Below are 19,655 nucleotides of genomic sequence, written 5' to 3'. Positions count from 1 at the left end.
CTCAGCCAGCCCAGGATACAGTAACACGCTCAGCCAGCCCAGGATACAGTAACACTCTCAGCCAGCCCAGGATACAGTAACACGCTCAGCCAGCCCAGGATACAGTAACACGCTCAGCCAGCCCAGGATACAGTAACACTCTGTGAGCCAGCCCAGGATTCAGTATTTGTTTTTTGTAATTAATCTAAAAACCATGTGTCCGTCCATCATCAACATCATCATCATCAAGAAATGTAGAGTGTTATGCAGAATCCTGAGATGGGCGTTCTATGGGTTCTATGTACATTTTGTACTTGTATGGGATATATATATATATATATATATATATATATATATATATATATATATATGTGTGTGTGCATATGATATTGATTTTAGCCCAATAAATGAGAAATTGTTACATGAGGCAATGTTCAATAATTTTGGATACATCCAAGACAAATATCTGAGAATGACAGAAAAAAATATCTGCCACATCACAGCTTCCTCTGGTCTATTTTACATGATGTGTGGCTGGGCGTAGTTTTTGGCCTATATCTGTTTATCAAGATGTGCAAATGGCGACTGTGGCAGGAAATTAGTATTTGGTAAACCAGTGGATTTGTTTAAACTCAACCCATGGGGGTCAGCTTTTATCATGTACCAGGGAGATGCATTAGCCAATATGAAGACAAAATGGACAGTTTATATTATCTGTACTGTGTGGTTTGTATAGAAAGAGAATTATAATTTGCAATTGGTTCCCAGGGTCTCAGTGTATCCATTTCAGCAGTTAAATCTTAGTTTCTAAACAATATCATAAAGTAGCAAGAATATTTGACCTATCATGCTTAATAGAAACCCCTCTTTGTTTCCCTTTAAAACCAAAAAACAACAAATCATAGGAGTTAGTATTATATAAGAATCTCTCAGAACAATATAAGAGAAATCTATTTTGTTTTGTTTCTTTATTTTTTATATTTTATATATAAGGCACCAACACATTCTGCAGCACTACGGTACATGTAAAAAGACAAAGATACAATACATCTAAGAGGTTGTACAATGTGTGAGAAACAATACTGGAGGAGATAAGGGCCCCATAGGGACTTACAATCTAGATTTGGGTAGCAAGAAGCACTAGTGGTAGTGAGTAGAATCTAGATAGGATAGGGGTGGTGAGAAACACGAGGCCGGGATTGCAAAACTGAGATTGGCGTTAAAGGACCACTATAGGCACCCAGACCACTTCAGCTTAATGAAGTGGTCTGGGTGCCAGGTCCATCTAGGATTAACTCTTTCTGCTGTAAACATAGCAGTTTCAGAGAAACTGCTATGTTTACCTATGGGTTAATCCAGCCTCTAGTGGCTGTCTCATTGACAGCCGCTAGAGGCACTTCCGCGCTTCTCACTGTGAAAATCACAGTGAGAAGACGCCAGCGTCCATAGGAAAGCATTGATAATGCTTTCCTATGAGACTGGCTGAATGCGCACGCGGCTCTTGCCGCGCATGCGCATTCAGCCGATGATGGAAGAAGAGGGAGGAGAGTCCCAGTGCCGAGGGAGCCCGGCGCTGGAAAAAGGGTAAGGGATTAACCCCTTCTTCCCCCTTCAGCGCCACGGAAGTGGGACCCTGAGGGTGGGGGTACCCTCAGGGCACTATAGTGCCAGGAAAATTAGTATGTTTTCCTGGCACTATAGTGGTCCTTTAATACATAGCATGATAAGGACATTTATTGGTAAGTGGAATGCGTTAGTTACTGAGTTGGGTGGTTGGCTTCCTTGAACAAGAATGTCTTTAGGAAGCATTTAAAGGAAGGCAGACACAGGTAAAGTTGGACAGCTCAGGGAAGTGTGTTTCAGAGGGTTGGCATCGCACTAGAGAAGTCCATCAGTATAGCATGGGAGGAGGTGATAATAACCCTCTATAAATCCATAGATATATAGACGATATGCCCTGTCTCATAGGAACATGTATGGTCAGTGTGTAGAATGTCGAAATACAAAGATCTACAGACAGATTTTTGCTTTTTAAAGAAAATAACTGCATCACATATGGGAATGTCCTCATTGAATTAGCTGTTAGTGTTGCAATACTGCCAGGGTTAGTTACTATAGTGTAAATTCTAAGTGAATTTCAAATTTAAGGCCAGAGTGGCCGAACTGGCTGCCTGGAATTTTTCAGTTCGGCCTTTTTTTTTATTTTAAATTTTAAATTCGCCTTTAATTCTTATTTTAGTAAAAAGCTTACAATCCCTGCTGTCACAAACAGAATTGGGAGGGATAATCCATAAGCCTTCCAGCTATATTTCACATCCAAAGGCACCTGTGCATAGTCATTCATAGACATCTTTAGCACCAACAAAAAGTGATGTTTGGGATAAATCCTTCAGGTCATTCCTCAGTGATACCCAGGTGCTGCTTAACCAAATATCATTGTTAATCAGAGTACCCAAATAAACATAAATGCTAATGAATACTTGTATTTCCCAGTTAAAGCTGCTTTATTGGCGGGTACCATTGCACGGTTGGAATTCATGTTGGGAATATTCGTTGAGGTGTGTAGGAATTATCCTAGTGATACTGGATTTATGCTAGCTCCAGATAATGTATTCAGTGATAGCAAACTGGAACTGGGATTTTCCATGGGACTAACGGATACATTAGATAATACACGTCATGTTCTTGTATATTACAGTGATAGATAGATTGCAGGAGAAACGCAGTGACAAAGACACAAAATCGTAAAATTATATAAAGGTACACAAACATTTTTATTTTGTTTACGGATACTTGCGTTTTAGTCTAAAGGGTTAAACAGGCTGATGGTTTAACATTAAATAGATACTCTGAAGGAAATGCCACTAATTGAGTAAATTGTTGCCAACTAACAGAATGTTGTTATTTGTGTACTTTCTAAGCTAGTGATAGTGCAGACAGCAATACAGTAACATTCACGCATTGTTGTTAAAAGAAAGGAAGCTCTGATTAAGGACTGTATATCTTGGGGGGGGGGGGGTTGTAAAACTAATCATCACTTTGTAATCTGAGACATTGTAGTTAATTGTTGTGTTACTTGTTGTGCAATACTTTCTAATGCCCCAGAATAAAACTGAGATTCAGCTTAAAGGGTTACTCTGACCACCATAACCCCTTCAGTGATTTGAAGTGGTCATGGTGGTAGGATACTGTATGTGCAATGCTTTAGCTTGAAACACTGCACATACTGAGATATTCATAATTGTGTGTTGGGGGCTAGTTGCACCCCCCAGCACACGTGACATTGGCAGCCCAGAACTATGTTCCGGGCTACCTAATGACAATTCTGTTCATAAAATACGTCTGTCTTCAGTGCGTGTTGCACGTGGCCAGCAGACGTGAAGATAGCTTTGCCCTCCCACATTGTGCTCCCTCCCGCCTCCCTGCATTGCAAATTGTTTTATTTAAAAACAAAACCCTCCCTCTCTTCTCCCCAATCCCTCTCTCCCTCTATAAGATGCCTGTGATTGGACAACGCAGGTCCCCTGTGACGTTGGAGGGGACAGGGAAGATCAGCGCCGGGAGCTTCACCTGGCGCTGGGTTCCAGGTAAGTAAATCTTTATTTTGCAGGTTTTACTGCAATCAGAGGGCAGGGACCTTCTCCATAGTGCCCAATAGGGCATATTACACCAGAAAGGTCCTCCCCCTCAAAATGGTTATAATTACCCTTTACCCCTGCAAGCTAGCTACACCTGCATATCTGCTATATGTTTAAAACTAGCAAATGGGCAGCTATTGCTTTTTAATAATGGGGGGGGGGGGCATCAGGTGAGGTTCTTTAAAATGTATACTGGGTTGTGAATAGATAACTGACCATCCCCCTTCAGGTCGGAGATGTTTAATAAATGAAAGGGAGGACATCCTAGCATCTCCCCTGCCCCCACCGATGGTCAGCAGCAGGAGGCTATTATAATATAAGGGAGGAATCTTGTGTCGTCCCCCCGGCCCCCAACTATGGTCTGTGGGTAGAGACTATTATAAGATAAGGGAGGAATCTTGTGTCGTCCCCCCGGCCCCCAACTATGGTCTTTGGGTGGAGGCTATTATAATATAAGGGAGGAATCTTGTGTCGTCCCCCCGGCCCTAACTATGGTCTGTGGGTAGAGACTATTATAATATAAGGGAGGAATCTTGTGTCGTCTCCCCGGCCCCCAACTATGGCCTTTGGGTGGAGGCTATTATAATATAAGGGAGGAATCTTGTGTCGTCCCCCCGGCCCTAACTATGGTCTGTGGGTAGAGACTATTATAATATAAGGGAGGAATCTTGTGTCGTCCCCCCGCCCCTAACTATGGTCTGTGGGTGGAGGCTATTATAATATAAGGGAGGAATCTTGTGTCATCCCCCCGGTCCCCAACTATGGTCTGTGGGTAGAGACTATTATAATATAAGGGGGCGATGCTAGTGTCCCGTGGCCTCGCCCATGGTTCCAGTGTAGAATAATTTATGTGATTCTCCATTTTATTTTATTTAGGGACTTTGTGCACAAAACAGCCCTTTATTATATCCTGGTATATATGTTCACCACTACTCTCATCACATTAATACAGTTATTCCACAAATTCAATTACATCAACTAAATGTTTCTTTGAACAAACCTACTTCGCTTGCAGTCATAGATCCGGCCGAGGTGGATAAAATCACCAGCTTTAAAAGTGATTTAAATAAAATGCTAGCGTTCAGAAAACACCCAATTTCTGCCTATAGTAATTCTAACTCTTTTATATTCCTACCACACTGTTACCTCCAAAATCCCTCCGGGTGAAACTAAATACACTTTTGAGAGCTCACAAAAATCTGCCTTAAAATAAGATGCTATCGATAGTGACGCCATGATTTCACTTTCACTATTGTTCCATTTAACACATTTTGTGTGCTGTACATCATTAGAATCCATTAATTACCCATATACCTTTCAAACAGAAATCATTCACCCTTGTCATCTACTGGTTATTGAAACATGACGGTGTAATCATATTAGGGGCTATGTGTAAAAGTGTTTTAAGTAACACTGTATACATTTAATAAGCATGTAGCTGGTTTTTAAGAAAGGAAGAAACATTCCCAAAAATATTATTTTCCTGATTATTATTATTATTAATTTTATTTATACTGTGTCTTCGGTCTGGGTTAATCTATGCTGCTTTCTATTATTTAAATAAACACAATATCAGTGGATTACAATAATCACCTGTACTTTTATTGGTCAAACACAGACTGCTACTGTTCAATAACCATGTTCTACTGTTCAAAGGACCATGAGATAAATATCCAGACACTGCAATAAGGAATAATACATATCTACAGATCGAGGCACGAGAATGGCTCATTCTTTACTACTTTATAACATAAGGTTGTGTTTAGAAAAGAAAACACGGTCAATTTGCAGATAAGATACTCATCGGTAATTGGCGTGCATGAATTCCTTTGCACATCAAGTGTTTGATCAATAATCTCACTATAGTTTTAGTTTGATGTTTACGAAAATGATACATTAATCTTGGTAAAGCTAATTGTTGGTGAGGATTCTGCCTAATTTTCTTTTCTGGGCCTTAAATTTATAATATTCAGTTCCCACGTCAATAAATTATCAGAAATGATTTCTGGATAAATAATTAACAAATGGCAGAGTTTTACAAAAAGATTTATCCATCCATATTGGTTTAGATAACCAATACGGATAGACTGTGCTTTGCCATAAATGTTCGGTGTCCAGTAAAGATAGATTTTGCTTGACCATCAAAGGAGATAACCAGTAGCGATAGATTATGATGTACCATCGATGTTCTGATTGTGATTGGCCACCAATGTTGTGTGTCCAATAAGGATAGATTTGACCATCTATGGAGTTATCCAATGGCAATATATTATGATGCACCATCAATGTTGTTAATATTGTGTGTCAAATAAGGATAGATTTTTTTTTTTTTTTTTTACCATCAAGGTTGCTATCCATTTCCAATAGTGATAAATTATGATGTACCATCCATGTTGGATATGCAATAAGAATAGGTTGTGATTGGCTATCAATGTTGGATATCCAAAAATGGCACTTTGCAATCAGGCATCAATATTGGATATGGTATAAAAAAAAGAGTATACTTGATCATCAACGCTGGATATGAAGGATAGACTGTGAGTGGAAGTCAACTTGGGTATTAAATAAATATAGTGGCAGGATATTAATGTCAGATATCCTGAAATGATTGTGATTACCGATCAACTTGAAAACCCCAAACACAGCAGATGTCCTCTGCATGAAGGTTTTCTGGCAACAGAGGAACCATAAAGGATCATATTGAATTTCAAATATGTAAAAAAAAATTCCCCCCTTACTTTTCTCTTTTTATTGTATAGGTGATGGCACACTATGAATGTTCAAACTGTGTGTTGTCGAGCAAACTTAAACTATTTTAACAACAGTGTGGCTGAAAACCTCCTTTATGTTTGAAATATAAGACACTCTTTGACTGGTAGAACAGATAAACTCACATAATCCAGAAAGAGGGTTAAACACGAAATCGCAAGCTTTTGGAGATTACATTTTAAACTTTTAAGATAATAAATTGTCGTAGTTCAGCTTTACAAAAGCTTTAAAACACACAGTCGAACCTCCCATCTAAAAATCAAAGGGTTACGTGCCTAAATAGAATTCAGATTCAAATTCATCATAACTGTACAATGTACATACAAGGACAATCAAACACAGTTGGCATCTGATCAGAAATAAAGTAGCGATTAATAAAATACTATCTAAAACTGTACTCTCAATGTAAGCCTTTAGCAGTGTAAGCCTAATACTATAATACCTCTAGTAAAAATGCAATACTAATGTCCTCCCCCCTGGCCCCCACCCCTGAGCGGTGGGTGTGGGCCCTAAATTAGAATAAGGGGGGGGGGACCTAATGTCCGCCCCCTTTTTTAGAGCCATTTTAGTGTCCCAAAAGTTCGGGTCCCCATTGACTTGAAGTTCGGTGTTCGGTGATTTAATACTCGTGACGTGCGAGTGGGGGCTTTTAATCTAAAGGGGGGACCTATTGCCCCCCCCCCGACCCCCACCCCTGAGCGGCTGGTGGGGGCCCTAAAGTAAAATAATGGGGGGGGACCTATTGTCCTCCCCCCTGGCCCCCACCCCTGAGCGGCGGGTGGGGGCCCTAAATAAAAATTGGGGGGTGACCTAATGTCCTCCCCTGGCCCTCACCCCTGTGCGGTGGGTGGGGGCCCTAAATACCAATTGGGGGGGGACCTATTGTCCTCCCCCTGGCCCCCACCCCTGAGCGGTGGGTGGGGGCCCTAAATACCAATTAGGGGGGACCTAATGTCCTCCCCCCTGGCCCCCACCCCTGAGCGGTGGGTGTGGGCCCTAAATAAAAATTGGGGAGGTCCTATTGTCCTCCCCCCTGGCCCCCACCCCTGAGCGGCGGGTGGGGGGCCCTAAATAAAAATTGGGGGGTGACCTAATGTCCTCCCCTGGCCCTCACCCCTGAGCGGTGGGTGGGGGCCCTAAATTAGAAAAGGGGGGACCTAATGTCCTCCCCCCTGGCCCCCACCCCTGAGCGGTGGGTGGGGGCCCTAAATACCAATTAGGGGGGGACCTAATGTCCTCCCCCCTGGCCTCCACCCTGAGCGGTGGGTGTGGGCCCTAAATTAGAATAAGGGGGGGGACCTAATGTCCGCCCCCTTTTTTAGAGCCATTTTAGTGCCCAAAAGTTGGGGTCCCCATTGACTTCAATGGGGTTCGGGTACGGGGTCAAGTTCGAGTACCGAACTCGAACTTTTTGCCGAAGTTCGGCCAAACCCGGCGAACCCAAACATCCAGGTGTCCGCTGAACTCTAGATGTGAGCACATAAAATGTGCAAGAATAAAATGTGGACACATAAATCATGTGCAAGAAATACATAATGCAATATAAAGTGCAAAATGTGCGCACTGTATCATGTGCATAAAGTTTTGTGTTTTGTGTACTTCTGTCTCTGCTAGTTTACTTGTTCTTAGCAGGTATCTGGATTTGACAGTGAGCCCCAGATAGTGCGGTATGAGGCCAGATTCCTGGGTTAAAACTGGCTGGCGTTGCCAGTTGGCTTCCGGTTTTACACATATTACCGTAGTTAGTATAAGTCAGTACAGGGTCCCCATTGATGGCTATTATAGAAGGAATATAAGGATGGAGTAACATGGCTAAGGCCTTGATTTAATCAGCTTTCCAAGTGATTCAGAGCTGTTAGAAAAACTGTCCAAACTATTTACCTAGAACAATTCCGCATAGATTTTAATGAACGTTTCAGTAGATAAATCATTTGGCAAGTTTTTTATATTAGTATTAAATCCTTTGGAAAGATTATTACATTGAGGCATAAAGCCTTGGTTTAGTAATAATGGATAGGCTGTCCAAATGTTACAAACATTTTATATTTTTGAATAAACTTTTAAAATTATTTTTGTAATATATTAAAATATTAAAAATATATCATATAGAAAAAATAGATGAATATATTGAAAAAAATTCTAAATATTACAAAAATAAACAATATTTCATAACATTAAATAATTTCAAACATGTATCCCAAAATATGAAATCAATTGGAACGCTTATCCACCTAAAATTAATCGAGGCCTAGGTTTGTTCACTAGCTAGTAAGGTGCTAGTGACTCCATCTTGGCACAACTATCATATTCATCTTTGCAATATTCATTCCTGTTAGCAGCATTCTAAGATAGGGTTTGTATTACATTATTTATTCAAAGTTTTAACTAGTGTGAATGACCATAAGGCTTATTCCTTGCACACACTCAGCCTGTTCTTTTCGAAATGAGCTAAGGTCAATGAAATAAAAAATATTTCCAGAATTATAGATTTTGTATAAAGAAGAGAAAATATAAATTGAGTAAGTCTGAGAGCAGTAACATTTTGTGTTTTAGGTAACAGCCCTTTTATCTGAGAGTTTTAATACTATGACGTTTGTCAGTACTTTGTTTTTAGAAATCAAAGCAAGGTTAGTCCCTTTTTTGTAAAAATTAGAAGTAAAGTTGCGTTAGGATTTCCCTGTCCCCCTGGATGACAAACTTCATTTCCCAGAGATTGCCATTCACTCTCAGGCCTATGTAGTTGGCACAGTGAAGGTTATTTATGAAGTGTCTCCATGAGAAACATGGTTCAATCAAAACACAATTAGTGCCTACGTTTATACATAAAAAAAAAGGTTCTCACCGGAGATACATCCCAGACCTCCAGATGCGGCAAAACAGAAGTGAGATCTAATTAGAATTTCGTTATTTTCCAGATTATATATAAAAATTGCATGGACGTTATTTTTTGAGATCACTTTATTGAACGACGGTTTTCCGACTTTCTATATCTGTCGTTACCTGCACGCTAAAAACTGTTGCTAATCTAAGAATAAAACGTCCCAAAGAAAGTAAACATTTCAAAACTTTGCAAATGTGACCATTTTGTTCTCATGTATGCCAACCATTTAAGGTAAAAATATAACCCAATATATCATGCTTAGCTATAACGACTGCACCAAATGTACAACAAAAATATTACAAAACTAAAATGTTTTTCATCATATAAGATCATTTTGAAAGTGTATCCGTGTAGCAGAGCTCACGTGCTCGGACTAAGTATCTCTGCCAGGTCAGCTTCCTATTTGGTATTATAAATGTGATTGCTGTGGGGGAGGGGCAAAGGGGGTCTCCAGGAATCAGTAAGAGTCCTGGTTTATGTCAGACTGTTCCTACATGGTTTGACTTTAAACTGGGGGGTGGTGGAATCAGGACGACAAGACATGTCTAGGTACCCGAACATTGAGCTGTTGGCACTTTAAATAAATATATAATATTAACTTAAACATGCTCAACTATAGCATGGTTTTAGTGTGCAGTGGAGATCGACATCTAGTGTACAGATTCATTAATACATCTTCTCTCTTATGGGAAGCCTTTTCGAAACTATTTAATGTTAGCAGATTGTGAAGTCTCATGTTTCTTAAAATAAAATGTGAGTTAGAAATTCAATGGGTTAATTCAGAGCCAAACATAATATATATAGAAGACAATGGACATGTTCATTCTGATTTCAGCTAATTAAATATTTAATACCAGGGCAAGCAAGCATACAAATGAAAAAATTAAAAAAAACAATAAAACATGCATGTTTGTTGTTTGCTAAGTTTATAGAGGTCATTTTCATATAAGAATAGATTGGGGTATTAATAGATAAATATTATTGGCTATTAATGTATTACCAGCGTTTATGATTACATTTCCTGAATGGATGAGCAGAGGGGACCTGGGACAAACAAGGTCATAGTCAAATTTATTTAAATCTAAACCTAAACAAATCGACCCACCCAAGGTTTACCCGTTTAGACTTATCCATTGAATAAGACTCTACAGATAAATCCCGAACACATCAATTCGTTCTGGTGTAAGTTAAAAGGAATTCAATTTGTTTGACCCAGCTGAAACAGATTGGTGCACAAGTCCAATATTTATGTGAGTGCGATTTTAGTGACCATGTGAAGCTTCATTGAATTCCAGATTTTACTACGTTTATATTATTAAATTGGTTCATTTAAATGGCAAGGACTCACGTACTTCACAATAGCAGCTGGTCACAAGGAGAGTCTACATTAACTCTAAGAGAGTTATTTGCTGTGAGCATTGTCGGGATTTCAAAAATGGCCAACTGGAAAAATTCTCCAAGTCAGCTATCCTTCAAGCTCAGCTGTGTTTGCATTGAATTTACGTTGACTTCCTGACAATTGTTACTTTCGTAAATATCTCTGTCTAGAATGTGTTATCTTCATATGGCCTTCCGAAGAACTTAAAGGGTTATATATCATGCTACAAGGACAATTGAGAATTCATCTTCTGCTGAACCAATATTTTGTACTAATTTCCTTTTGCCAAGGCTTATTTATAAACCGCAGCATATTGCTATGCTGTTTTCACTGGTCTATTTCTCAGAGGCTCTGAAGATCTCTGACCAAGAATAGTCCTGTTTTCTAACCTTCTGAAAACCTTTGACCTATTTCTAGTGAGGGTTAATATAAAGAATTGCAGTATAAGGGTTAACATGCAGACATGCAGAATTAGTTATTTTTCTACCCTAATGGATCACTTCCCTACGCCTTGTTTCACTGGACACAATTAAACCTCAAGGCTAACGTAACTGTACATTCTTTCAACAAGAACCTAGACCTTCATTTGTACACAAATTTCAAGGATAAAATTCACCGCTACCAAGATATTGTTATCTTACAGAAAGGAATGATGAGGGAGGGCCGCAGCTGTTGTTTCACTTCCACCAGATTTTCACACACTCTTCCAGACTCCTTGGTAAGGTCACACATAGTTTATGAAAACACATGGAAACATCTCAAGGATAAGAAAAAAAAAACAGAAGGAAGTATAGGAGGTGTGGGGAGCTACAGTGAGTGTGCTGCTCAGGTAGTGTGTGTTATAGGAGGTGTGGGGAGCTGCAGTGAGCGTGCTGCACAGGTAATTTGGGTTATAGGAGGTGTGGGGAACTGCAGTGAGTGTGTTGCTCATGTAGTGTGGGTTATAAGAGGTGTGTGTTACAGGAGGTGAGGGGCTTCAGTGAGCATGCTGCTCAGCTAGTGTAGGTTATAGGAGGTGTGAGGAGCTGCAGTGAGTGTGCTGTTCAGGTAGTGTGGGTTATAGGAGGTGTGGGGAGCTGCATCGAGTATGCTGCTCAGGTAGTGTGGGTTATAGGAGGTGTGGAAAGCTGCAGTGAGTGTGCTGCTCAGGTAGTGTGGGTTATAGGAGGTGTGGGGAGCTACAGTGAGTCTGCTGCTCAGGTAGTGTGTGTTATAGGAGGTGTGGGGAGCTGCAGTGAGCGTGCTGCACAGGTAATTTGGGTTATAGGAGGTGTGGGGAACTGCAGTGAGTGTGCTGCTCAGGTAGTGTGGGTTATAGGAGGTGTGGGGAGCTGCAGTGAGCGTGCTGCTCAGGTAGTGTGTGTTTCAGGAGGTGTGGGGAGCTGCAGTGAGTGTGCTGCTCAGGTAGTGTGAGTTATAGGAGGTGTGGGACGCTGCAGTGAGCGTGCTGCTCAGGTAGTGTGTGTTTCTTGGAAAAAAATACTGGCCATACTAATTTGCATAATTAATTATGCATGTAAGACATCACAAGATATACATCACAAGGAGTGACATAACAGAAAATGTTTTAAAATCACTAAAAAACTATTTACAGTTTAATTCTGCTGTAAGATTGTTCCCACTGTCTCCCTGTCTCACAATGCAGTGTCTTCATGTCTCCTAGTCAGGGCCGGCGCGTCTGCCGGCCACCATCTCCGCCCCCGGCGTGGCAGTGCTGCGATCAGGCGCGGCGAGGGAGCTCTAACCTCTCTGCTCTGCTCCCTCGCGCGCTGTCTAGTGATGCCGCGGGAGCCGGAATATGACGTCATATTCCGGCTCCCGCGGCATCAGCAGACAGTGCGCGAGGGAGCAGAGCAGAGAGGTTAGAGCTCCCTCGCCGCGCCTGATCGCAGCACTGCCACACGCCGCCCAGCAGCCCCACTGGACCCCAGGGAATGATCCACACCATCTCTCCAGGTAGGGAGGCTGGGTGGATATTATTTATTTATTAAAATAATTTGTGAATGTATGTGATGTGTCTGTGTGTGAGAGTGTCTGTCTGTGTGTGTGAGAGTATCTGTTTGAGAGTGTGTGTGAGTGTCTGTGTGTCTGTGAGTGAGTGTCTGTATGTGTGAGTGTCTGTGTGTGTGTGTCTGTGTGAGTGTGTGTGTGAGTGAGTGTCTGTGTGTCTGTGAGTGAGTGTCTGTGTGTGTGAGTGTCTGTGTGTGAGTGTTTGTGTGAGTGTCTGTGTGTCTGTGAGTATGTGTCTGTGTGTCTGTGAGTGACTGTGTGTGAGTGTGTGCGTGAGTGAGTGTATGTGTGTCTGTGAGTGACTGTGTGTCTGTGAGTGTGTGCGTGAGTGAGTGTATGTGTGTCTGTGAGTGACTGTGAGTGTGTGCGTGAGTGAGTGTATGTGTGTCTGTGAGTGATTGTATGAGTGTTGCATGTGAGTGTATGAGTGTGTCAGTGTATGTGTGTGTCTGTCAGTGTGTGTTTGTGAGTGTCTGTCAAATCAGTGAGAGTATCTTTGTCATTAAGTCTGTGTGTGACTATCAGTGTGTCTGTCAATGAGTGTCGATCAGTGTGTGTGTCAGATCAGTGAGTCTCTGTGTTTGTCATTGAGTGTGTGTGACTGTCAGAAGAACACTAAGGGACATGGAAGGGAGGGGACCAATAATGGACGGGGAGAGGGGCTGGTTAAGAAGCACATAGGTGAAGATGTTATTTTTGAATGGGGGGGGGGCGGAAAAATACATCTTCGCCTATGTACCCAAAAATCCTTGCACCGGCCCTGCTCCTAGTGCCCCCTAGTTTTTCAGTGTCCTCCTGTCTGCCTAAGTGTATCAGTGTCCCCATGTTTCCTAGTTTCCCCTGGTGTCTCTGTGTCCCCATGTCTCTCAGTGTCCCCATGTCTCCCACTAGTGTCTCAATATCCCCATGTTTCCCAGTTTCCACGTCTCACAGTATCTCAGTGCCTCCATGTCGCCTAATGTCTCAGTGTCCCCATGTCTCCCAGTGTCCCCATGTCTCCCTTAGTGTCTCAGGGTCCCCTAGTGTCCTCATGTCTCCCAGTGTCCACTAGTGTCTCAGTACCCCCATGTTTCCCAGTGTCCCCTAGTGTCCCAGTGTCCCCATGTCTCCCAGTGTCCTCAATGTCTGTTTTCCAGGATCCCCCAGTGTCCCCATGTCTCCCCTAGTGTCTAAGTGTCCCCATGTGTGGGGAGCTGCAGTGAGTGTGCTGCTCAGGTAGTGTGTGTTATAGGAGGTGTGGGGAGTTGCAGTGAGTGTGCTGCTCAGGTAGTGTGTGTTATAAGAGGTGTGGGGAGCTGCAGTGAGCGTGCTGCTCAGGTAGTGTGTGTTATAAGAGGTGTGGGGAGAAGCAGTGAGCATGCTGCTCAGGTAGTGTGTGTTATAGGAGGTATGGGGAGCTGCAGTGAGCATGCTGCTCAGGTAGTGTGTGTTATAAGAGGTGTGGGGAGCTGCAGTGAGCGTGCTGCTCAGGTAGTGTGTGTTATAGGAGGTGTGGGGAGCTGCAGTGAGTGTGCTGCTCAGGTAGTGTGTGTTTCAGGAGGTGTGGGGAGCTGCAGTGAGTGTGCTGCTCAGGTAGTGTGTGTTATAAGAGGTGTGGGGAGCAGCAGTGAGTGTGCTGCTCAGGTAGTGTGGGTTATAGGAGGTGTGGGACGCTGCAGTGAGCGTGCTGCTCAGGTAGTGTGTGTTTCTTGGAAAAAAAATACTGGCCATACTAATTTGCATAATTAATTATGCATGTAAGACATCACAAGATATAAATCACAAGGAGTGACGTAACAGAAAATGTTTTAAAATCACTAAAAAACTATTTACAGTTTGATTCTGCTGTAAGATTGTTCCCACTTTCTCCCTGTCTCACAATGCAGTGTCTTCATGTCTCCTAGTGCCCCCTAGTTTTTTAGTATCCTCCTGTCTGCCTAAGTGTATCAGTGTCCCCATGTTTCCTAGTGTCCCCTAGTGTCTCTGTGTCCCCATGTCTCTCAGTGTCCCCATGTCTCCCACTACTGTCTCAGTTTCCCCATGTTTCCCAGTTTCCACATCTCACAGTATCTCAGTGCCTCCATGTCGCCTAATGTCTCAGTGTCCCCATGTCTCCCAGTGTCCCCATGTCTCCCTTAGTGTCTCAGGGTGTCTCCCTTAGTGTCTCAGTGTCCCCTAGTGTCCCAGTGTCCCCATGTCTCCCAGTGTCCTCAATGTCTGTTTTCCAGGATCCCCCAGTGTCCCCATGTCTCCCCTAGTGTCTAAGTGTCCCCATGTCTCCCCTAGTGTTTCAGTGTCCCCATGTCTCCCAGTGTCCCCTAGTGTCCCATGTCTTCCAGTGTCTCCATGTGTCTCCAAGGATCCCCCAGTGTCCCTATGTTTCTGTGTGCCCCAATGTCCCCATGTCTCCCAGTGTCTCAGTGTCCCCATGTCTCTGTGTCTCCAGGATCCCCCTGTGCCCCTATGTCTCTGTGTGCCCCCTGTGTTACCTGTTACAGACTGCCCTTCCATTTCTCTCCCCCCACCCCTTACTTACCTGAGCTGCCTGCTGGACTCTCTTGGCAGAGATGCTTCCCCGCGCATCAGTGAGTAGAGAGAGGCAGGGAGGGAGATAATGTAACTTCATTGAATCTCTCCACACACACAGCGCCACCTACTGGCCGTAGTTTATACTGAGAAAAATACCGGCAATATACTGCAATACCGGCACCGGCAGACGGCCTCAAATACCGGCTGTGCCGGTAAAATATAGGCCAGGTGGCAACCCTACATGCTCTAGATTAGGCATGTCCGAGCTACTAGGTGGCAAAGGAAGCAGGGAGTCCGTTACTTACTGTGCTCCATCTACACAGCTCTTTTGCGTGCCCTGCAGTGAGCCGGCAGCTGGTATATGACATCGGTATCAGCATCACTACTGGGCACACAAGAGACCTGTGCAGGAAGAGCAAAGTGATCTCAGCACACCAGCAATCACTGACCACCAAAGAGAGAATCTACTCCGGCCCTTCCAGAGCAAGGTAGGGAGGCTGGATGGACCTCTTAATTACTAAATGTGTGTATGAATGTGATTTGTGTGTGTGTGTCTGTAATTATGTGTGTATGTGATTGAGTGTCTGTGATTGTATGTGTGTGGCTCTGTGATTGTGCATCTATGTGATTGTGTGTGTGTGTGTGTATGTCTGTGATTGTGTGCATAGGTTTGTAATTGTATGTGTGTGTGTCTGTGATTATATATTTTCTGTGCAGCCTAAGACAATTCCTCTTCACTCAGTGTGGCCTGGCGAAGCCAAATGTTTGGACAACCATGCTCTAGATTTAAGTACGTCCTATAAATATCTAATCCTTGAAACTAAACCTCCATATAATAGACTAGTTAAAGTTAATCATGTGCCTTGATTTTTTTATTTTTTAAAATTCTTTTTACTTAGCTGTAATGAAATTCATGATTCATTAAATTTTAAGGGCAACGCCAGCCTGGAGTGTCTCAGACATCAACAATGCTTTGAGTGAATGCAGATGTCATGGACGTTTTGCAATGTTTTCAAAGCCCTTTTCAATCTGAGTATTTTTATTTATTGCCAAATTTCAACTTCCTAACTTTTGGTTTATTTACTCTTTTGTATCAACTTCATATTCCAAGATAAAGAAAAAAACAACTCTGTCTCACCCACGCAGCAATTCTGTTTCCACAGTATTCTCTGAATGCAATAGTGCGTATGCAAAAAAAGCATTCATTTGGTTTTAGATTCGGAACCTACATCTCTTGCGTTCAGCAGGCTGTAAGAACAACTTTAGTTTAGAAAGAATTTCCAAGGGTGGTAAATGAGTCACCGCAAAGCATATGGCAGAAATGTCCAAAAACATTATTGATCCAAAATTATCCATTGACATTCCTTGAATTCCAATTTGTTTTCACACAGCTTAATGCAGTGGTTTTGGTGCATAGAGATGCCACTGCAGTCTTATATGTTGCTTTTTCTGCAGTATCTCCTGACTTCCTGGAGTTCGTTTTTATACCATGTGGAAGAAAGATGCTGTTTGACAATATATTTAAATATTGGACTGCTGTCTTATTGTGAGTGGTTCTCCAACCCCTCGCAGATCATTTCCCCAGACAGGAGAGATGCTTCCCCCCCCCAATACATTAAAACAGCTAAACAGACTCAAAGCACTTCTGTAAGATATTTATTTTTATTTTAGTTTGACATTAAAATACACGCAGCTGATTGCAGGCAGTGTGTATGTTGTTCTTTTGTAACGATTACTTATAGATTCCAATAAACATAAATCAGTGCTCACTTCCAATTCAAGTAGAATAAAACAAAATTGAGTTTTGCCGAGTTCAAGTTTGCGTCCGAAATCCCGAATGCCTTTATTACGTCCCCCTCCTCCCGTTCTGTTTAGTTAGGTATGCTGAAATAATTGGATCAGGATATAAAATAAACTCTGTCACCGATGTAAATATCTTTAAATCAGGTTGAGTCGAATAAGTGAGGCCCACACCAGAATCTTGCTCAAGTAAAACTTCTTCTAATTGGGATTGTCTGTGAGTCTCAGATTACAGTGAGATACACACAACAATAGTGACATCACGCTCTGATCACAATAAAATGGAAAGAACTTTTTATAGCTAAAGGCTAACGATAAATGCTCTGCAAAAAGCTGACTAATATAATCCTGACACCGTGCCAGTGAGCACATGACTATCACAGTATACGCTTCCAGTTATTTTATATTGTTCCTGCCAAATTTCAGTAGAACTTCCAAAATACGGTGTGTGTATAAAAATACATTGTCCAAGCAGGAATTGTTATTTACCCCTTTCCTAATTTACTGTCAGATTTCCCTTGTTCTCCTAGAGGACCCAAATTCCCCATATCTCATGCTCCGTGTAGGACCTAGACTCAGAAGGTGCTGTGAATACTTATTCAATATCTTTTTTTACTTTGTTGGGTTTGTTTATTTACAATATCTTTAAGATAACCGTGTCAATTCCAAAGTTTATGATGCGGATAAATCATCCACAATAGCAATACAAAAGCTAAATTACTAAATCAACAAATTAAGTGAGTAAAGGATGTATTAACCCCTGGAAAACATTCAGAAAAAAAGGAATTGGGGGCACACCCGGAACATGCCATTAAGAGACCAAAATATATACAAAATACAGATTAAGGAACAGCGCACACATACAGAACAATACAGTTTATATTTTATAAGGCGACTTAAAATCACCGATCTCAGCAAACAAATAAGGGGATGCAGTTCCACCATGTGGACATATTGTGTTAACCCCACTACTCGTTCACACTAACCCATATTCCTCTTCTGCAGCTTAGCATAACTTTAGAATGACAGGGATTGTTATTGCACTTTTTAATAAATATCTTTGTTTTAAAAATATACAATTTAACTCTATTTACTGTATGTTGCATTGTGCTCAAATGCAGACTTTTTACGTTCTGCTGCTATTTTCTGTAAGCCAACCCTACTGCTAGAAATGCTATCAAGGTCCTTACGGATACCTAAGTTCAGTGTATTTGCCCATTTATATTTCTCTATTTTTGTCACACAATTCATTTTACTGTTGCAGTCCATGTGTGAACTATTTAAACTTTTCATTCCCTCAATTTTTCTATAAAGCGTGAATTAACGAATTAAACAAAACAAATGTATTTTAATTTGCATTATTTTATTTTTATCTGAACAACAATCTGTGCAAAAATTGCTTTTTATTGTAGAATTGTATGCTCGGTGTGCACCCCTTGTTTCAAATAAACATTATGCTAATCACTTTTTTCAAGCAAACATTGCTTGGTAGTTATGGGGTTAAATAAATTGAATAACAATTTTCATGGTAGCCATCCTCTCGGCAAAAACATGGAAATGCACTAGAGGGCGTAAGAACACCACTAACTATAACTGTTAATACCGTTTCAGCTCCTCAATACAATGATTGCAATTTTCTTTTTAATACGCCGTCAGAGACCAGAAGCCAAACACAGCATAGTACTAAATACATTGAAACTCATACAGACATTTTGAAAATTATTAGTTTTTACAAACAGGGTTATTTAGTGAATTTCAAATTTAAGACCAGAGTGGACAAATTAAAAATATAGGTGACTTCGAGATTTGGCTATGTTGTCCCTAAATATGAAACTGACTTTGAATACTTACCTTAGTGAATAGCCAATGTGTCTGCCTTCTCCCTTTTGACGAGATGTCCACCATTTTTCCTGTATGTATAAACGATTGTGGAAGCTTTACGTCCAGGCAGGCTTGCTCTAGGCATTTATTGAGTCTCTGACTGTAGTTTTCATATAATGTTCCTACAAAAGATCATTAAAAGTTCACTTCTTTAAGAAAGCATATCAATTAAACTGTTACTAGCTTTTGCGCCCTGCAGCTTGGTGACCCTCTCTGCTTCCTCTTCCGCAAGTGTGTCATCCAAAAAACTAACCCTTTACTGTAAACTTAACTAGTAACCTACTTTTTTCTGTGCATGAAATATATCCTACCCTTACCTCTTGTGTCACTATACCTCACCCCCTCTAGAATGTAAGCTCGTTTGAGCAGGGCCCTCAACACCCTCTGTTCATGTGCGTCCAGCTCGTCTTGTTACCAACACATGTCTGTAAGTCCACCTATTGCACAGCGCGATGGCATTTGTTGGCGCTTTATAAGTAGTAATAATAATAATAATTATAATCCAGTTGGCGCTATATAAATGGCAAGAATAAGAACAGGATCGAAGTACTGAATCCTTACTGCTCTTTGCTTGATATAATTAATCATTATGATCGCGTCCTCTAGTGGCTTTTCCTCTTTTTCATTTTTGTTGTCTCTGTTGAGCAGCTTTTGAAAATTTTAATTTTTTTTCAACTTTTTTAAGAGAATTTTGGTTTATCTAACCTCAACAAATCCTTGTACGGAGTAGGGCACTGCCTATATTAATACAGAAGGACTGTGTCCACGCCACGTGGTTAGACGAACAGTGTCCACACCACGTGGTTAGACG

General features: G+C 41.5%; 1 protein-coding gene across 10 annotated transcripts in view; it reads left to right on the top strand.

The window, feature by feature from the left end:
• The window catches only part of BICD1 (BICD cargo adaptor 1), a 193,648-nt gene that overhangs the window by 145,645 nt on the left and 28,348 nt on the right, over positions 1–19,655 (top strand). For 2 of the 10 annotated variants that reach the window (XM_063446765.1, XM_063446767.1), the window contains exon 8: positions 3,476–3,566. The exons of the other annotated variants lie outside the window; for them this stretch is intronic. In XM_063446765.1, the coding sequence (XP_063302835.1) occupies positions 3,476–3,566 (91 nt within the window). The remainder of the gene's footprint in view (positions 1–3,475; positions 3,567–19,655) is intronic. 10 annotated transcript variants of the gene reach the window in all.

Source organism: Pelobates fuscus, chromosome 3, assembly GCF_036172605.1.
Source record: "Pelobates fuscus isolate aPelFus1 chromosome 3, aPelFus1.pri, whole genome shotgun sequence".
Taxonomy (NCBI): domain Eukaryota; kingdom Metazoa; phylum Chordata; class Amphibia; order Anura; family Pelobatidae; genus Pelobates; species Pelobates fuscus.
This window is presented reverse-complemented; position numbering and strand designations above follow the sequence as displayed.